This window comes from Piliocolobus tephrosceles, chromosome 7, assembly GCF_002776525.5.
Source record: "Piliocolobus tephrosceles isolate RC106 chromosome 7, ASM277652v3, whole genome shotgun sequence".
Lineage (NCBI taxonomy): Eukaryota > Metazoa > Chordata > Mammalia > Primates > Cercopithecidae > Piliocolobus > Piliocolobus tephrosceles.
The window spans coordinates 141,799,362-141,819,383 of NC_045440.1; the positions used below are offsets into that span (position 1 = coordinate 141,799,362).

Below are 20,022 nucleotides of genomic sequence, written 5' to 3' on the forward strand. Positions count from 1 at the left end.
GGAATGGAAAACCAAATACTGTATGTTCTGATAAGTGGGAGCTAGGCTGTGGGTATGGAAAGGTATACAGAGTGGTATAAAGGACTTTGGAGACTCAAAAAGAGGAGAGTGGAAGGGGGTGAAAGATAAAACATTGCACACTGGGTACTATGTACAATACTTGGGTGATGGGTGTGCTAAAATCTCAGACTTCACCACTATATAATTCATCCATATAATCAAAAACCACCTGTACCCCAAAAGCTACTTAAATAAAACATACTTTTAAAATAAAATTAAAAAGTGGTAGACTTTAAAAATATGCAATTTTTATTTGTCAATTATACCTCAATAAAGCTAGAAAAACAAACCAAAAAGCTGACCACATCATCATTCATAATTAATGACATTGAAATCATATTCAATATAAGGAGAATGGTTAAATAAATCACACCACATGCATTAAATGGAAAACTCTGAGGTAATTTAAAAGGTTTAGCTTTTAACATAATTAATGAAATAACAACATATTTACGATCAATAAAATAAAAAAATTAATTGACAAATTATGTCTGGAATCTTAAATTCCTGACCATTTAAACTGCAAAGAAACAGAAGGTCTTTCTCGTGACGAAACAAACAAACAAAAAAACCGTTTAAGGTGAAAATGTCTTTAGATTTCACGTTCCTGAGTCAGAATACCAGCTTTGCTACTGACCAGTGACCTTAATCAATTCATTTCATGACATTGCGTCTGCAAGTCTCCCATTTAATCTTTAAATTCATTTGGCCCTGAAACTCTGCTGTATTTCCCATACAAGTCTGTTTCCTCTGGTTCACAGTCAAATACTTCGAGGCAATAATCTTCAGGGTCAGTTCTCAATGAAGGTAAACTGGCCACACAGAAGAGCTGGATCATGAGAGATAATTCCTCACACATTACTGATTCAAATTTCAATACCATCCTTTCTAGTTCTTTTTTTTTTTTTTTTTTTTTTTTTTGGTTAAGAATCCCTTGCCCAGGCTTTTCAATGCACAAGCACAAGAAGGGCTGACGTTTAGCTCGTAAAGACTCCTACTGAGGGACAGATTCCTCCATCTGTACAAAAGGGAGAAAGGAGCCATTTAACCTGCTAGGAAAGGCACTGGTCTGGGAACCCATCATGCCAGTTCTCTTGGTGACTTTGACATTGCCTCTTTTGTGCTACAACTTTGTAGAGAGCCAACGTCTCCTTATCTACAGGATATGGGTGCTAGCCTTGATGAATAACAGGGTTTGGATACTGGATCCTGTGTTGGGAAGAGAGAGGAATAAAAACATAGTCCCTGCCTTCACCGAGCTTGAATCTGCAGGGGCCAAGGGAGGAATTGGGTATTTTTTACACAAATACACGCACACTTAAAGTCCTGATTGCCACAAAGCAGAGGTGCCTGCCAGCCAGGCCAAGGGGCACTTCCTGCGGGGAGTAGCCTGTGGCAGAGTTCTGAAGGAAATGAAGGCATGAGGAGGCAAAGCAGAGGGGAGACAGAGGGAGACACATGCAAGCATCCTGTCTTCTCAGTGTACATTAGTGGAGATGGCCGATCCATGGGCTGCACAAACCCATGGTTAGGAAGCAGAAAGCATCACAAGGAATGTTCAGATGAAATATTAAGGAAGTATTATGTCTTTTAAAGCAAGATTATTCCTGCCTGGAAGATAAAAGGCTTTGTGTAAGTGGGAGTGGAGAATTGAGCTGCAGAATTTGATGATCTGGTAGGAAATAAATTAAAAATTTGAGGGGCAAAAGCACATTTGGCAGGTGTCACGGAACACTCAAAGGCAGCCTCTCCCTTAAAGAAACAGAAAGCAGTCCAGCCTGAGTGAAGGCATGCATCCGGGATGACTTGAAAAGTTTTATTTCAGAGACCTTGAAAATAAGGCTCAGGTATTTGCTGCTAATGAATGCTTTTTAGTCTACATCAAATGCCTGTCTATAGCTTTTTTCACTGTGGACTGAGACTTCTTTGAAATCCTCTCTGGTTCTTGTCTTTTTCTCTTAATTCTCTGGCTGTTCCTCCTCAGGCATCCTCATCAACTTGTTTTTATCTGCCCACCCCTGATCATTCACATGGCCTCAGAAGGCCTCGGCTGGCTTCCTTTCAAATTTCACAGAATCTCCACCTTCAAACTTATCCTCATGTCTGGCTTTAACCTCTGTGTATCTGCTGGTGACTCCACATGAATTAACGTCTGTTCAGATCTTCCAGCGAACCAGCCGAGTCCCCGGTGCGGGGCCCTTTATGCATTTTATTATGTTGAATTATTTTTAGGTAATGGTGCTCCTTCTTTCCCAGCCCTCCAACTCAATCTTACATGGAAGTCTAATCTATAAAATAGGTAAACATAATTTTATGAAAATAATTTAGTTTAGAGTTCAAATGGGTAGCATTTACTGAAGAAAATCAATAAAACCATGAAGTATTCTGGATGACATGCAAGTTAGAAATCAAGAGCTATGGAGTCCTAGATAAGCAGTTTTTTATTTTTCTGACAGCATAAGATATAGCATATGCAACATCTACAAGCATCATTGTTTGTACATATGCATTTTGTGTGACATATATTTGATTTCATCCCATCCCTTTTCAAAATGTTTGGTTCTGCTATTCATTTTTACCCCCCATCGTAACTATTTATCTTGCTATTATTCAAAAACTCTAAAATTGATTTTTTTCAATAAAAATTTGGGATCAATTATTGTTTCAAAGTCCTGTTACTTTATCTAGCAAATGTTCACACTCTCTTCCTCATGGATGTTAAAGCCAAATGAGAGGTATGGCAAGCTCAGAGTAAGCACTGAAATTACACATAGCCCAATTTGTCGTGACCTGGGATGCCATCTGTTCTCATGTCATTGCACAACTCTGTGCTGAGAGGATGTGACCCAGCCAGGCCTGGCATCTGGGCCCTTCACGTGTAGGTGCTACAGAGGGGCATGTCTGCTTGCATCATGTTATGTGATCAGACATATGCATCTGCTAAGTCACTCCCGCAATGCTACAGAGTTGAAATATGGAAAGAAAGGAAGTCTACACAAAAACACTTAAGAAATATAGCACGAGTCGATGATGGTGAGAAGAAGGGGCAGAGCAGCTGCCATTTGAATATTACTTCCGTGACAAGGGCTTGCATGACCTAAGTCAATCTGCGACATGAACCCGCGAGGCAGGGTCTGCTCCTGCTATCATGCTCATATGTAGAAACTGAGGCACTGGGCACTTGCCCAAAGTCTCACCACTTTAGAGGTGGAGTCAGGATTTGAACCCAGACACTAGAAGTTATACTTCTAAAATCGGTCTTCACTGTACAAATATTTATTAATAAGACAAACATTTCGTTCATTGCATTTTTTAAAACATGTAACATATTTAAGAAAAGCAACTGAAATAACTAGTGTGCCGTTAACCTAGAGGCCAGTCCATGGAACACTGTCTGAGAGACGCCTAAAAGTCTCGTCTTGTCACTGCTGCATCAGTATGAATGTCCAATGAGAGCTGGGAGCATGAAGAGGAGGAGGCTGGTGAAGATGCTGAGCAAAGGAAGGAATCAGGCAGTTCCAGGGGCACAAGGGGAAGCTGAACATCCAAGAAGGTAGAGACAGCTCTGATGGACAGGACTTAAAATTGTGATTAGAGGCAGAAGTGAGGGTGGATAAGGGGGTCAGGGTGAAGCCCAGGTCCATCTTGCTGGGCCAGCTGCATGACAGGGCCATTTATCAACAAAGCTGATTCCCTCCTTCAGCAGATGCTTGCCACAGGTCCTGTTCCCAACACCAATGGGCGCAGAACGGGACAAACAACCCTTGTCCAGATCCGGGATCTGGACCATCTGGACTTGAATCCTGGCTCCAAGAGTTAATAGTTGGGGAGCCTTGGGCAAGTCAGTGTGTTTCTCTATGCCTAAATTTCCCCTTCTGCAAAACAGGGACCTATTCATATAATTTACCACATAGGGAAGATGTGATGAGTTAAGTACAGCATACACACGAAACATCACAAATAACTCCTGGCTTGTAAACACCACTCAGTCGTGATCTGCTGAAAGTAACATTATTATTAAGTTCAAGAGGAGATGCAGACGAAAAACAACTAAGCCCATATGTAATAAATTAACTGAAGTCCCTTAAAGAAAAAAAGAGTAAGGACTTGCGTATCAACAAGTGAAACACAGAATCTATTCAAAGAAAACACTGGGCAAGAATTCCTCTCTCAGAAGGTGACATTGGAGCAAAGACCTGAATTAATTAAGGAAACAAGCTAGACAAAGGTTGGGAGAGAAATCACCAAGTGCCAGACAAAAACATATCCAAGTTCAGAAGCTCTGAATTGGGAATGAACTTGGTGAATTCAAGAAAGAATAAGAGTGACAGAAAAGAGGGACAGAGACGAGTGGAAGAGGAACTCCGCGATGAGGTGACCCCAAGCCAACCAGGACCTGCTAAGAAGTTTGGATTTTTTTCCCATGGTTTACAGGATACAATAATATTGTGGTGACAAGCCAGACCGTCTGAGTTAGAACCCTGACCCCACCTCTTATTATACCTTGGCTAAGTCACAGACTCGTTTTTAACCATGAGTATTCACTTGCGGATTTTTTTTTTTTTTAGTTATTGCCAAGGAACACACAGTGGGAGGGACAGGTGTATCAGGACCTCTGAAATGCGAAATGAGAAAGGGGAGTGTTCTCAGGATAACAGTCCTGCTCACAGAGATTCTATACACCCCACACTGGGTCCCTTAGAGCCATTTCAGAAACAGTGACTGTAATTCCAGCTACTCAGGAGGCTGAGGCACAAGAATCACTTGAACCTGGGATGTGGAGGTTGCAGTGAGCCGAGATTGCACCACTGCACTCCAGCCTGGGCAACAGAGCGACATTCAGCCAGCCTCAAATTAATTAATTAATTAATTAATTAATTAATTAAAAATAAAAAACACTCTAACTTTGGTGATCCCACTTTCTAGCAATTATATTAAAATACCAAATTTCCCACAAACGAATCAGAGAAATATGTCTTATTTTCTACAACACGTGTTTTCAAAATTAGTTACTTCCTAATAATCCTTGACTATCCTGTTGCCTATCAAAGAAGGCCCAATTCATCCCACTATCATGAAAAATAATTCTTAAATGAGGAAAGAGAAAATTTCATGTTTTTATTATGCAGACGAACCCCCCAGAAACAACAATGAGCCCAGCAGAAGTAAACCCAACTCCACCAGAACTGACACCCGCTCACCAGACCTCACCATTTTATTTGTGTTTGCCTTGGCTGCCAATGGCAGGCTACCTGGAGTGTGCAAGCTGCCCAGTGGCTTAGGGAATGGTTGAGATACACATGTATGTATACACACACACACACACACACACACACGCTCCAAATACAAAAATTAAGCTGCAGAGTCAAAATTAATAATGCTTAACTCATTTCCTCAAAATGATAGTCCATTGGTCCCATGAGTCTTTATGAAAATGTCAGTGCATTTGCAGAGACTTCGTAGGTAGATTTTCTTATCTTGTAACATTTCTTGAGTGTGCAGTAAAATCACAAATGCTTATGAATAAAGAGTTAGTTATTAGGAGGTAACTAATTTTGAAAACACGTGTTGTAGAAAAATAATACATATTTATCTGATCCATTTGTGGAAAATTTTAATATAATTAAAATTGGTATATTTTAATATAATTGCTAGGAAGTGGGATCACCAAAAGTGAGAGTGGTTTTTCATTTTTTATCTTATTTTATTTCATTTATTTATTTATTTATTTGAGACTGAATCTCTCTCTATCGCCCAGGCTGGAGTGCGGTGGCAGGATTTCGGCTCACTGCAACCTCTGCAACCTGGATTGAAGTGATTCTTGTGCTTCAGCCTCCTGAGTAGCTGGGATTAAAGGCACCATTTTTGAAATGGCTCTAAGGGACCCAGTGTGGGGTGTATAAAATGTCTGTGAGCGGGACTGTTATCCTGAGAATACTCCCCTTTCTCATTTCGCATTTCAGAGGTCCTGATATACCTGTTCCTCCCACTGTGTGTTCCTTGGGAATAATTTTTTTTTTAATTCCAAAAGTTAATACTCATGGTTAAATATGAGCCTGTGGCCTAGCCAAGGTATATATTCAGCAGAGCCTGGAGACTGCCCTCCTGCCGTTTATGGCAACCACTATTCCATTTGCCTAATGGAATCTGCCTCCCTAGCTCAGAAATAAAATCTATTTCTTTTCATGATTACAGTGCTTTCCACTGGCACCCAGTGAAAATGCATCTGCGAGCAGGTCAAAAATCAAAGCCCTCTGCTGCAAAGGTCCTCAAAGACGTGGCTTTCACATTTAATGCATTAAGACTACAGAATTTCTTCTTGTAACTGTTAACTCACCAAGGAGAAAAGACTAAATCATGCAATTATCCACCATTAGTATCAACCTATTAGCTACAATTTTAGAATTCCAAGGTTCTGGGAGAGCAAAGAATTTATCTTGTGCAGCCCCATGTGAATTTCCTCTTCAATATCTTCTCCCCGTGCCATTTTATTTCACTTTTTTAGAAAATTTTTATAGAGACGGAGTCTCACTCTGTTGCCAGGCTAGAGTGCAGTGGCACGATCTCAGCTCACTGTAACCTTCACCTCCCGGGTTCAAGCGATTCTCCTGCCTCAGCCTCCCGAGTAACTGGGACTACAGGCACACACCAACACGCCCAGCTAATTTTTTGCATTTTTAGTAGAGGCAGGGTTTCACCATATTGTCCAGGATGGTCTCGATCTCTTGACTTCGTGATCTGCCCACCTCGGCCTCCCAAAGTGCTGGGATTAAGGCATGAGTCACTGCACCCAGCCTCATTTTACTTTTAAAGCTTGACTTAGATCTGGGAGTCAGGGTCAAGAAACTGACCTTAGCAAATGCCCATGGGATTCTGTGAATCAGGACCTTGGGCCATATATTGAGGAACTCTGGGCTATGCGATGTGGACCCACATGCTGTGGTTTGAGGGGGTACAGAACAGTTCTCCCCACACTGATCCTAAATATTTTCCATGGGGATAACTCAAATGCCAAGCATCATACTTCATTCTTAGTCTATCAGAGACCTTCTGACCAAAACAGAAAGCGGTTGTCTTGCCTCTTTTGGTTACTTTGTTTTCTCCAAAAAATCAGGATTTTTTTTCTTTAAGTAACAGTTTAATGACTATGAGAACTCCAAACGGCATAGCTGTCCACTGATATTCTTTCTTCCAAAACAGCCTATTTTGCCCAGCCTTCAATAAGAGCTCAATTTTCTTTTCTTTCTAATTGCTTGAAATTCAGCTTTCCACTTCCTTTTGTTCTTTGTTCCGAGCTCTGTCTTCAGATGTGGCTTTTCATTCACTCATTCAACAAACACACATGAGATGCCTACTCTGCCCCAGGCCCTCTGCTAGGCACCAGCTGGCCAGCATTGAAGAAAGCAACATGGTTCCAGCAACTTGGAGTGTGCATTTTAGCATCACCTTCCTCATGAAAGATTAACTTATATCCCTAAGTATCAAAAGATAAGAAAAGCTTTCTCGTGTTAAAAAGACCTGGATGACTCCAAACAGATGCACACAATTTTATAATGCCCTTTTCATCGTGCATGGCCTCATACCATGATGGACCCCTGCTCGAAACCTTCAGTACAAGAAAAGCTCCGTGCTATGGAAGACAACATCGCAGCTGGGCATCTCAGGGTTCAGAGAGGGCTCTGGACCAGTACCTGGCACACGGGAGGCCCTCAAGAAACTTTGAACAAGTAAAACTCCGTCAGGACTAACATTCTAGTCCATGCAACTTCCCCCACCTTCTGTTATAAAACTAAAATAACCAATGTTGATGAGGGTTCATCACGTCGGACTCCCTTTTCAGTGTGACATTTTTAATTCTCACAAAAACCACATGAAGGAATTGTTGTTATTATTATTATTATTATTATTATTATTATTATTATTATTATCATCATCATTATTCTTCCCATTTTACAGAGAAGAAAAATGAAATCCAGGGAGGTGAGTGAGGAGTCCGAGGTCATCCAGTGTGAGTGCAGGCCCAGGCTTCTGATTCTAGAATCTGTGTAAGTGGTACTCTAGAGACAGAGGTTGTCCCCTCTTCCACCCACAAGGGAAGCCACTCTGAAGCCTTGAGCTGCACCTCTGGATGCATGCTTCACGGCCTTCTACTCGTCCCTCGTCCCTAGGTTTGTTTGCTTAAAACTCATTGTACTGAGTGAAGTTTCCCAGGCAGCAGCTGTTAATGCCACTGCCTGAGCAAGGAAAAGGTAGCTAAGCTAACCAGGAGACCCTGGGGCCTTACCCACTAGAGAACGAATGCAGGGCAGGGTTGCTGACTCCAAGTGAGCCAAAGTCATAAAGATCTGCTAGGGGGACCCTCCTCATTTCTGAGCAGATGAAGATTTGCCTTGATAACCTGCACCAGAAATCAGGACACCAGAAGTCAGGTGTGCCTCACAAAAGAGGGCAGCCTTGCCAAGGAGGCCCCCTGAGCCCTGAGCCCCCAGGGCCAACCCTCCCAAGCCCACATCACTCACGTTGTGATTGCCAGACAATCTCTCTGTTCCACAACCTGGTCTTGGGGCCCCATGAGAGTAGCACCAGCCACCAAGCTCACTGTCAAGAGCGCCTCATACACAGCAAACTTTCAAAAGTAGAATTTTATGCTGGATAAGTATCCTAACAGAAATAACAACACACGCCAGTTAGAATGGCAATTATTAAAAAGTTAGGAAACAACAGATGCTGGAGAGGATGTGGAGAAATAGGAACGCTTTTACACTGTTGATAGGAATGTAAATTAGTTCAACCATTGTAGAAGACAGTGTGGCAATTCCTCAAGGATCTAGAACCAGAAATAGCATTTGACCCAGCAACCCCATTACTGGGTATATACCCAAAGGATTATAAATCATTCTACTATAAAGGCACATGCACATGTATGTTTATCGCAGCACTATTTACAATAGCAAAGACTTGGAACCAACCCAAATGTCCATCAGTGATAGACTGAATAAAGAAAATGAGGCACATATACACCATGGAAAACTATGCAGTCATAAAAAAGAATGAGTTCATGTCCTTTGCAGGGTCATGGATGAAGCTGAAAGTCATTATTCTCAGGAAACTGACACAGGAACAGAAAACCAAACACCGCATGCTCTCACTCCTAAGTGGGAGTTGAACAATGAGAACACATGAACAGAGGAAGGGGAACATCACACACTGGGGCCTCTCAGGGGGCGGCGGGCAAGGGGAGGGAGAGCATTAGGATAAATATCTAATGCATGCAGGGCTTAAAACCTGATGATGAGTCGTTAGGTGTGGCAAACTACCATGGCACATATATGCCTATATAACAAACCTGCACGTTCTGCACATGTATCCCAGAACTTAAAGTAAAATAAAAAAATAAAGATGTAGCTGCCATGCTAATTCCAATTTAAAAAAAAAAAAAGAAATCACAACAAATGTGGGGTGGACTAAGAGATTATTCCCACCAGATGTGGTAGGGGTTGGTGCAAGGCTGTGGTGTGCTGGGTGTGTGCCTGCGCATGAGAATCCATGCATATGTGTGCTCCCAACGGGACAGGAAATCTATCAAGTACCCACAAATGTTACCTACACTGATCCTTCAAACATTTCTACAGGGTCATTCCTATCATTGCTATTCCCATTTATAGAGAGCTAAAGAGTGGCACAGAAGCTACTGGTTCAGGGTCACAAGAACCTGGGTGGACTCAGGTTTGGCCAACTTTAAACCCTACTTCCTAACTGCTATACAATTTCTAGCAGCTTCTGGACACAGATGCTAAAGCAGCAGACAACGATGTGATGTCAAATAACTTATGACGGGTGTGCCCTCAGTGAGACCCAGATGGGGAGTGGGGAACCAGGGTAGGGAAAGAGAGGAAGACAGGCCTGCGCATATTTCAGAGGTCCTGAGAAGGGCGCTTCAGCCTGAATGTCAGACAACTTGGGAGTGAGCCTTACTTCCCATCCTGATACAAGGGAGCTGGGTTTCCATGACCCTGTGTTAGTAGCCATTTGTTCACAGCAAGGGTTGGGGTGAGGATAGGGGATGATGGAATTCAAACTTCCAGGGAAGTTTAATTATTGGACGAAATGCTTCCTGTTGTCTGGGAGTGGTCCTCCACAGGGAAGCCCCAGGTTCTGGAGACTGGAAACACACTAAAATAGAGTAGAAGAAGCACAGAAATGCAGGTGGAGTGTGGAAGAGGCTACGTGCTGCATGCCTATAGCTTGTGCAAAGGACGTTCAGTTGCGTAACTATTAATAGTTGCATAACTATTAAGTTTCCTGGGGGCAGAAGACTGCCCTTAGACCACCTGGTTGTTGAAGGCTGCATGCATTCCTTCTGTAAGTCCATTGGGAGGAGAGGCGGGAAAGAAAGAAAAAGGGGTAGGCATTCGAAGTTGAAGGAACTGCAAAAGCAGGAGCTGAGATGAATCAAGGCACATGACTGCACAGAGATTGATGGAAGCTCCTGAAGGAGGGCCCTAGATGGCCAGCAGGTATCATGACACAACCTCAAGGACAAAGGATAGAGCAACAATGCTGGCTTGGCCCAAAGGAAGTGGGGTGGTCACCCACTCCCCTGGCCCAGAGTGGAAGGAAAGGGCCCCTGGGCTTGGCGTTTCTGAGTTGACTGGTGTGACCTGCCCAGAAGCCGAAGATGGAAGAGCCCCCTTTAAGTACTTTGTTTAACCAGGAAGCCCAGCCTGCCACCCACCCTGCCGGCCCCGGGTAGGCTCTGCTGTGGCCCCAGGCTGGTACTTAGAGCCTGGGAGCTGCCGTGTTTTACCTGCTTAGAATTCTCCATGAAAACAGACATATTTGATATTTAGGTGCTTTAATGGACCCTGAAAAGAAATTAGATTGATTCATTTGAAGAATAAATGTCTGTCCCCCGCCCTCTACATGGTAAAACTCTTAAATGCTTCTACTTAATGGAAATGGAAATTACCTCTCAAAACATTACGAAAACTAATCATGGCAATTTTTATACATTTCCACAATTTACTGTGCTATCTTTTCTCTTGCTTTGATGAGCAGTGACTAGCAGATGCCTGTTTTGTGCCTAATCATTTAGCAGCCTCACTCGACTTGAACAGACCCCTCTCCCAAGTATGATTCAGCTGATCAGCCCCCTAAGGGAAAAAAATAACATCTCTAGGTAGGAAGAGACTGCAGAATCTATTAAACAGCAACATTTTGGTGGAAGAAAAGAGCCAAGGCTAAGTATATTTAACATCTGTTCACACAGACATGGACATACCAATTACTTTGTAACCCTGAACTCAAAAGAAAACACCAAATCTGAGACCCACAAAACATAAGCAAGCCTTTGAAGTAAGCATAATCACATTTTAAAATGTCTTACAAATGTTTTATCTTCCTGGAATACCTGAATTCTCACATTCAATTCATTATCATTCATCTTTGTATTTCTCAGGGCATAGTACACTTTCTGGCTTGTAGGAGGCATCTGAAAAATTTGTTTAACTCAGATAAATTATCAGTTTTGATCCAAATGTCATAGGCTTGACTGACAAGTATAATAAGTGAGTATGTTAGAAATAAGATAGACCAAATCAATTATACATACACACATAGATATATATGCATATAGTATAGACATTTATATTTATAGGCGGACCACTTGAAATTAATTATGTACACACATGCATGTATACGTATACATATGCATATATGTTCGTGTGTGTATATGTCTTATGATTACTACAAAGAATAGTGAAAGTAGCATTCAATTTGAGTACTGAGACACACAATGAAGTTTCTGAAAATCCCCATCACACTTTTACTAAGAAAAATCTATGTTCTCTTCTATTTGCAAAACTAGCTGTTGGCAAGCCACATCCTATTGGCAGGCCTCCTCTTAGAAACTATTAGATGGGGCCAGGCGCGGTGGCTCACATCTGTAATACCAGCACTTTGGGAGGCTGAGGCGGGCAACCACTTGAGGTCAGGAGTGCAAGACCAGCCTGGCCAACATGGTAAAACCCAATCTCTACTAAAAATACAAAAATTAGCCAGGCATGGTGGCACACACCTGTAATCCCAGCCACTCGGGAGGCTGAGGCAGGAGAATTGTTTGAACCCGAAAGGCGGAGGTTGCGGTGAGCTGAGATCGTACCACTACACTCCAGGCTGGGAGACCAAGCAAGACTCCATCTCAAAAAAAAAAAGAAACTATTAGATGAGACTGTACAACCTGGCTCTCCCTTGAATGTTTAGACCTTATCTCGCTAAGGGTCCACAGGAATGCAGCAATAATACAAAAATCCCGTTACAGTCTTTTTTTTTTTTTTTTTTTTTTTTTTTTTTTTAATTGAGACAGTGTCTCACTCTGTCACTCAGGCTGGAGAGCAGTGGCACAATCTTTGCTCACTGAAACCTCCGCCTCCCATGCTCAAGCAATTCTCCTGTCTCAGTCCCCTGAGTAGCCGGGACTAAAGGTGCATGTCACCATGCCTTGCTAATTTTTTGTATTTTTAGTAGAGACGGGGTTTTTCCATGTGGGCCAGGCTGGTCCTAAACTCCTGACTTCAGGTGATCTGCCTGCCTCGGCCTCCCAAAGTGCTGGGATTACAAGTGTGGGCCACCACACCCGGCCACAGGCTGTATCATTCTTTAAGGCCATTGTGAACACAGAGATTAGCAAATGCTACAGTCTTGGTTCTGAGCTGGTTTTCCCAGCCATTCCTGTATCCCACTCTCTAAAGTCTATCAATGTCCGTCTTCCCATCTTGCCTTCACACTGAAGGTTCAGCAACATCCCTCCTGTTTAACCTTGGCACCTGATGTGGTTTTGCTATGTCCCCACCCAAATCCCATCTTGAATTCCTACATGTTGTGAGAGGGACCCAGTGGGAGGTAATTGAATCATGGAGGTAAGTATTTCGTTCTCGTGATAGTGAATAAGTCTCATGAAATCTGACAGTTTTTAAAAGAGGAGTTGTCCTATACAAACCCTGTCTCTCTTTGCTTGCTGCCATCCATGTAAGATGTGACTTGTTCCGCCTTGCCTTCCCTGGTGATTGCGAGGCTTCCCCATCCATGCAGAACTGTAAGTCCAATTAAACCTTTTTCTTATGTAAATTGCCCAGTCTTGGGTATGTCTTTATCAGCAGCATGAAAAGGGACTAATACAGCGCTCTTCACCATGCTATGAGGGCCCTCTGTCTCACTTACATCCAATCACCCTGTCACCTTTGCCTTAGGAACACTTCTGCTGACTCCGTCTGCAAGCTTCCTTTGAATGCATGGTAAGACTTTTTATTAACTGATAATATTAATAATCACAGCTGCTTTTTATTTTTTCCATTTTGTATCAGGCACTGTGCTAGGGGCTTTGCCATCATGCTCTCAAATCCTCTCTGAAACCCTAGGCAAAAGGTATGACTATCCCCATTGTGGTAAAAAAAAAAAAAAAAAAAAATTGAAGGCTCAGTGGTTGAAAGGCTTCCCTTGGCACATGTAGCTCTGAAGTGAGTGAGGGGGATGTTAACGTGACTATCTGAGTTCAAGTCTTTTCCGCTGCAGGTCCTCCCTCACTAATCAGTAGATTCTTTTATCAAACAGTTTTCACAGAATTTTCCTAATTTTCACTGAATTTTCTTAATTTTTACTGAAGGTCAAGGAGAACAACAGGAAGATATTGCAATGATTTTTTTCTTTTTTGTTCTTGAATAGTCAAGGGGTGTCTTGGTCAGTGAATCATTAGTCACCTGTAATTTGCACTTTTCTATTTCTGGTAATGATAAAGACCTGCGTCCCTCATGTTCATACCCAACACTAAGGCCAAACTCCCAATGTTCTCACATCTACACAGAAGGGGCCCCAGGTCCACAAGCACATCTGACAGTATTACAGTTGCTGTCACCATTTGTGTGCCTGTCCCTTCTCAAATGCTAGGATCTTTCTCACATGTCCAAGAAAATGATTATTCCTAACTGGTGTGAGCTCCAAGCCTGTCATGTTCTATGGAATAAGATATACAGCTAACTCAGAAAAGAGCAAAGCATCAGTTTTCCAGAGAAGTCTTCCCCAAATCACCTCTTAAAAAAGAATTGAAAGGAAAAAAAGGCAATGGCATGCAGGCTGTGTACATGGGGAATTATTATTATATTTTAATACATAGGATCTAATCATAAACATCTAGCTTGTACAAGTCAATGCAATATTTATTTCATATCAAGAAGATCTGGACCTAAATCATCTACATAATGGAAACATGCTTCCATATAATGAGGCTATTAGAGAACTGACATATTTAAAAAGAGAATAAAAATGCAGAATCCTGTCCCTCGATTTATGAGAGAGCACCACGTGTTTGAACAGCACGGGGTTGGATAAGGTGCTTTCATTTCACCTGGCTGTGTCTCTGGAACAAAACCAATCTCTTCCATGTGGCACAAATGGGCTCCAAACCTGACCACAGCTTGTTTCTCTTCTCATGTTGGTGCTGTTCTTATCAGCAGTCACACAAGATCTCTCCTCATCCTGTGAACACCTTTGCTCTGCACAGGTCATTGTATTACCTCGCCTGGATCAACCTTCCCTACTTTTGTCTGTGGAAGCAACTTCTGCTTGTTCTTCAAGCCCAATCTGAGAGGTCCTTTCTCAGTCAAGCCACTGGCTCCTCGCACAGGCAGTCCTGCATGGACTCATGGTCACCGCACTCTCCACCCCTACTGTATCATCTGATCACTTCTGTCTCCCTGAGATGACTTTGAGCATCTCTAGAGCTGGAAGGCAGCCTCTTGTTCCCCTGGATGAACAGCACAGGTCGGAAGGCTGCTAAGTAAAGTTACTCTTGTGCCTAATAGCAACACTTATTCTAAGTAACAGTTATTATGAGCTCACCATGTGCCAGGCAACAGTCTAATCACTTTACATATATGATTTATATGTAAACCATGTAATGTATGTAATCATTTCACATGCATGAATTTGCATAATTCATTCAATCTTTACCATAAACCTGTAAGTACCAACTGCCATCCCTATTTTATAGATGAGGAACCTGAAAAACAAATTGGTTAAAGAACTTTTCTAAAGTCAAGTAGCTTAGAAGTGGGAGAAGTAGAAATTGCACCTGGAAAGCCCAAGCTTGTGGCCCTCACAACTGCTAAATTCTGCCTCCTTGGATATGGCAAGCTGTTTCTATTTCCATTTAGAGATACATGGAACAAAAAAGCCAAATGAAATCATTTATTCCAACGAGATCGTTTAAGCACTGAGTACCAAAGACATCATTAAAGTCCAAATGTGTTCACTCCTCCTGGTTCTCTTCCAATATGTTCTATTTTGTGGCCTAAAGATATATTTTTCTCTTTTCCCCTCAGAAATGCATACAGGTAATGGAAAATATGTTTGGATAGTTGGCCAGAAATAGGACAGCCAGAGCGTCCTGCTATCACTGTACATGCAGATGGTGCTTCCAATGAAAGGCAAAAGTCTATTTCCATTCCCTTGGGGCTGGCCTTGTCACCTGCCCTGACCGATGAACTGTGGAGGAAGCGACCCTGGGCCATTCTCCATGTAGCCCTTAAGTGGCCTGGAATCTTTCTCATTTTCTCTCTGGGGAACTCAGCTTTCATGTAAGAAGTCTGACCACCCAGCTGGAGACAGAAGCCCAGCTGTCCCTCATCTGGTGCAGCCACTCCAACCAAGGGGTCAGACACAGATGAGTGAAGGCATCTTGACTGCTCCATCCTCAGCTGAGATCTCAGCTGAAGGTAGTGCATAAATGTCCCCAGCCTAGGCTGGCTAACTCAAAACATTCTAAAAGAATAGGCCATTGTTAAAAGTCAGACATTTTGGAGTGCTTCATAATGCAGCGGTCTCTAACCAAAAATAGTATAATTGAAAAATTCACCTTGAAGAAGAAATACAAATTCTGCACATCCCTCACGTGGGGCACAATCTCATTGTAAATTATTGCTGACCACTGTGTTCGTATTCTGTTCTAAACAATGTGCTACTGTAAAGCTCAAGGCATACCAGCTTCATCATAATTATTCTTCTGTTAAACTATACAAGAAAAGGAAATCGTTTTTTCACTTTTATTTTCTTTGTCTGTGCAGCACTATCTCAAGCCCTTCTCTTCCCCCGTTACTCGCTGGGCTCTGCCAACCACTGAGCATCCTGCAGCCCTCTGGTCCTCACAGCTGGGGCCTGCCAGCTCCAAAAGATGGCTCATCCGGTGACAGGACCCAAGCTCCTGTTGTCCACAGTCACAAGGAAGAAGCAGAGTCCTTGACGGGGAGCCTGGGGATGGCTTTCATCAGGTTGGCTGCGGTGTTATTTCTGCTTCACTTCTAGGTCTCTCTCCGAGGCTTTTACCTTGACCCTGAGATCAGGTCCCTCAAACCCCTGATGATATGACCACAGGTAGGACTAACTGGCTACTTACCTTGTGCTAGTTATTGTTCTGACATAAGTATATTTATAACCTCTATGAAATATAAGGTATCCTTTTTATTTATAATTTCTAAGACAAATATCTATGAAGAATGCATTTTTATCCTCATATTTCAGGAAACTAAAGTTCAAGCTGCTAGTAACATATCTGGGGTCACGGATATGTTATTATCCAATGTACACATACGGACACTGGTTCACGCAGGGTCAGGGTCCAAATCCCCTGCTCTCTCTGTGGACATCATGGACCTTCTTCTATTGGAAGGTGGGGTGGGGAAGGGGTGAAGCACAGGATGATAGGAAAGGAGAGAACTGCTGGATTCTTAATCACTCTGGATCTACACTGGACCTAGGAGGATGGGTAGCCTACTTATCAGATGCCTGATTCCTTCCCAAGAGAGAGGAGTGGAGGGAAGTAGGAGGAACACCTTGGAAATATGGCAACTTGACTATTATTTAATGCTTTACTCTGCTCAGAGGCTAGGGAAAAGCCTGTGGCCATCAGTGTCTTTCCTTCTATAGATCACAGGCTTGAGTAATCCTACTGCTCTGAAACCACAGGCTTCGTCTCATGTTCTATCATGTGGCCTGAGGAACCAGGTCTCTCTCCAGACGTCTTCTAAGGTAAATTTAAGCAGACTACCACATCTACATTCCTGACTTGTGGATATTCAGTTGCATGTGATTCCACTCACCATAACACGTTGCAAATTCCAAATGAATTTTATCAAGTGCAGCTATGACCAGTACTCTTAGCTTTACTGGATTGGATTTCTACAACATTCTTGGCTACTCGTACTTTATAATTAATGTTAAACAGATTTTACACAGCTCTGTCTTAATGTTCCTTACCCTCTAGCCTACCCTTTAAGTATTTCTTAAGTATTTCTCCTTTTTCTTTTTCTTTCTTTTTTTTGGAACCCCACTCTGTCACCCAGGCTGGAGCGCAGAGGCACAATCTCGGCTCACTGCAACCTCCACCTCCCAGGTTTAAGTGATTCTCCTGCCTCAGCCTCCTGGGTAGCTGGGATTACAGGCACCCACCACCATGCCTGGCTAATTTTTTTGTATTTTTAGTATAGGCAGGGTTTCACCTTGTTGACCAGGCTGGTCTCAAACCCCTGACCTCAGGTGATCTGCCCACCTTGGCCTCCCAAAGTGCTGGGATTACAGGCATGAGCCACCGTGCCTGGCCTCTCCTTCTTCTTAAGGTCTAGCTAGTCTATACAGTTCTCCCAAATTTACTAATGCAAACTCCTAATAGCTCTACTAGTTAATATTATGTCTGTCCGTATTTCTGGCATGGTAAGTTCTCTTTTTCTGACTCAACACTCTGTGATAGACTACCTGCTCAGAGCCCTGGTTACCAACTTTGTACTCTAGCCTTCTCAAGATCAGGATCCGAGTTGTCCTTGGCAATCCTTCTCCTCAAGCTGGGACCACCGCTCTTTGTCCCCTCACTGTGTATGGAAAGTGCCACCAACACCGCTTACTCACTCCGTCCTCTGTACCTAGTTGATTCCCAGGTTCCCTTTAACAGGCTTCTCTTTACCCACTTGCTGGATGTCATTTCCCACCAACGTCCTCCCTGACTTGACTTTAACCAACCTCCCACAGCCAGTTTATCTCCAAAAGGGAAAGTATATTTCTCTTAAGCCAGGTTCCCCTTGCCACAATGTACACATACGGACACCTCCAACTGTTGGTTTCCATTTCCAAAATTTGCTCATCCAACATTCACCACAGATTGGCTGAGTGCGTCTACATGCCTTGCACTTGGCTGTGCCCTGGCGAGCAGTGACAAAGGGAGGTTCACCATTAGGGGCAAGTGCCCCATTGCCATTCTTCTGCTCACCTGTCTGCCCAGCGATGGAGGCACTCAGTCTATGGGGGATCCTTGAGGACACCTTCAAGGTCACTCGGATCTGGTAATACCTAAGAAAAGAGAAGAGGAGAGGATGCTGAAGATCAGGCTTCTTAATGTTGACTTCTAAAAATACCTAGAATTAATCCTGAAAGCCATAGGAAATCAGGGAAGTTTCTTGGCAGCATGCACAATCATCTGGCATCAAAGAGAAATGCATTTTATCAGCAGAGTTGGAGAGGGAAGCAACAGGGCAGTGTTGGATACAGGAAGTTAAGTTCACTTGAGATCACACAAGACTGAACAAGGTTGGAGGTGATTGGAATAGAGAAAAGAAAGAGATGGGTCATGTGACACAGTTTCATTAAGGGGTGTGGGTTTTATGTAGTCAAGAAAGGTTATTGTTATAGGAAAGTAGGCTATTTATGCACGGTGGATAACCCATCTATAAACTGAGTTTCTATCATGTTGCAACACAAAAACCACTTCTTTTAGTAACAGAGCCACTGAGTTATTCTTCTTGGGGGTGTTGCCAAATGCACTTTTCCCTGTGTATTTAATCTTCCTTAATTTTAACATAGCACTCCCATTTTCAAATTCCACCATTTCAGGACAATGTGCAGCTTCTCCTGCTCTCAGTTAACTCTCTAATGTGCCCTCTTTTGCCCCAAGTACAGAAGCATCTTTTGAAGTTCTGTGCTTTGCAATTAATGACTTTTTGCTTGTAAGCACTTGAGGACATTTCTGGCATCATCACTGTTCTCTTCTTTTACTGATTTGAAACCCATTGTGAAATGAAATGTGAATAAACCAAAGTGAAATATAAGGAAAATGGACCATGAACACATCAGTCTGCCGTGGCTCATTGAGCTGATAGCTGGGCAAGTACCCGCTATTGACATCCTTGCACTGCACATACACTCATAGAATGTTTCTGTTGGCAGTCTCCTGCTTGTTTTTAATGTATAAATGATGAGCAAAAATGAAGAGAAAAGGGCACTGGCGCTGGATTCATAGCTGCAGCATGAGTGACACATTTACAGCTGCATGACTTTAAGTACATCACCTAACTTCTCTGAACTTGTTTCTGTATCTGTAAAATGAATATATATATATATATATATATATTCCTTCCCAAATGAATATATATATATTCATTTTACATATATATGTATCACATATATATGAAATATATATATATATATATATTCATTTTACAGAATATGAATAAGATGGCGTCTTGTTGTGTAGCCCAGGCAGGTGTACAGTGGTATGATCTCGGCTTACTACAACATCTACCTCCTGGGGTCAAGCAATTCTTCTGCCTCAGCCTCCCGTGTAGCTGGGACTACAGGTGCGCACCACTACGCCTGGCTAATTTTTGTATTTTTAGTAGAGATGGGTTTCACCATGTTGGTCAGGCTGGTCTTGAACTCCTGACCTCATGATCCACCTGCCTCAGCCTCCCAAAGTGCTGGGATTACAGGCATGAGCCACCATACCCAGCCAAAATGAATATTTTTAAAAAGTACCTGCTATGACTTCTGTTTCCAGAAAGGTGAAGTAGAGAGACATACTTTACCCTATTTTTTGCACTAAGCACAACAAAAACTCTAACAGTATATAGAAACAAGCAAATGAAGATT

At 42.5% G+C, this 20,022-nt stretch overlaps 1 protein-coding gene across 3 annotated transcripts in view; it reads right to left on the bottom strand.

Annotated features, from left to right (window-relative positions):
* FAM135B (family with sequence similarity 135 member B) overlaps window positions 1–20,022 on the bottom strand; it is a 354,745-nt gene that overhangs the window by 161,378 nt on the left and 173,345 nt on the right. For all 3 annotated transcript variants that reach the window (XM_026454551.1, XM_031935958.1, XM_023192766.2), the window contains exon 3: window positions 18,368–18,447. In XM_026454551.1, the coding sequence (XP_026310336.1) occupies window positions 18,368–18,447 (80 nt within the window). The remainder of the gene's footprint in view (window positions 1–18,367; window positions 18,448–20,022) is intronic.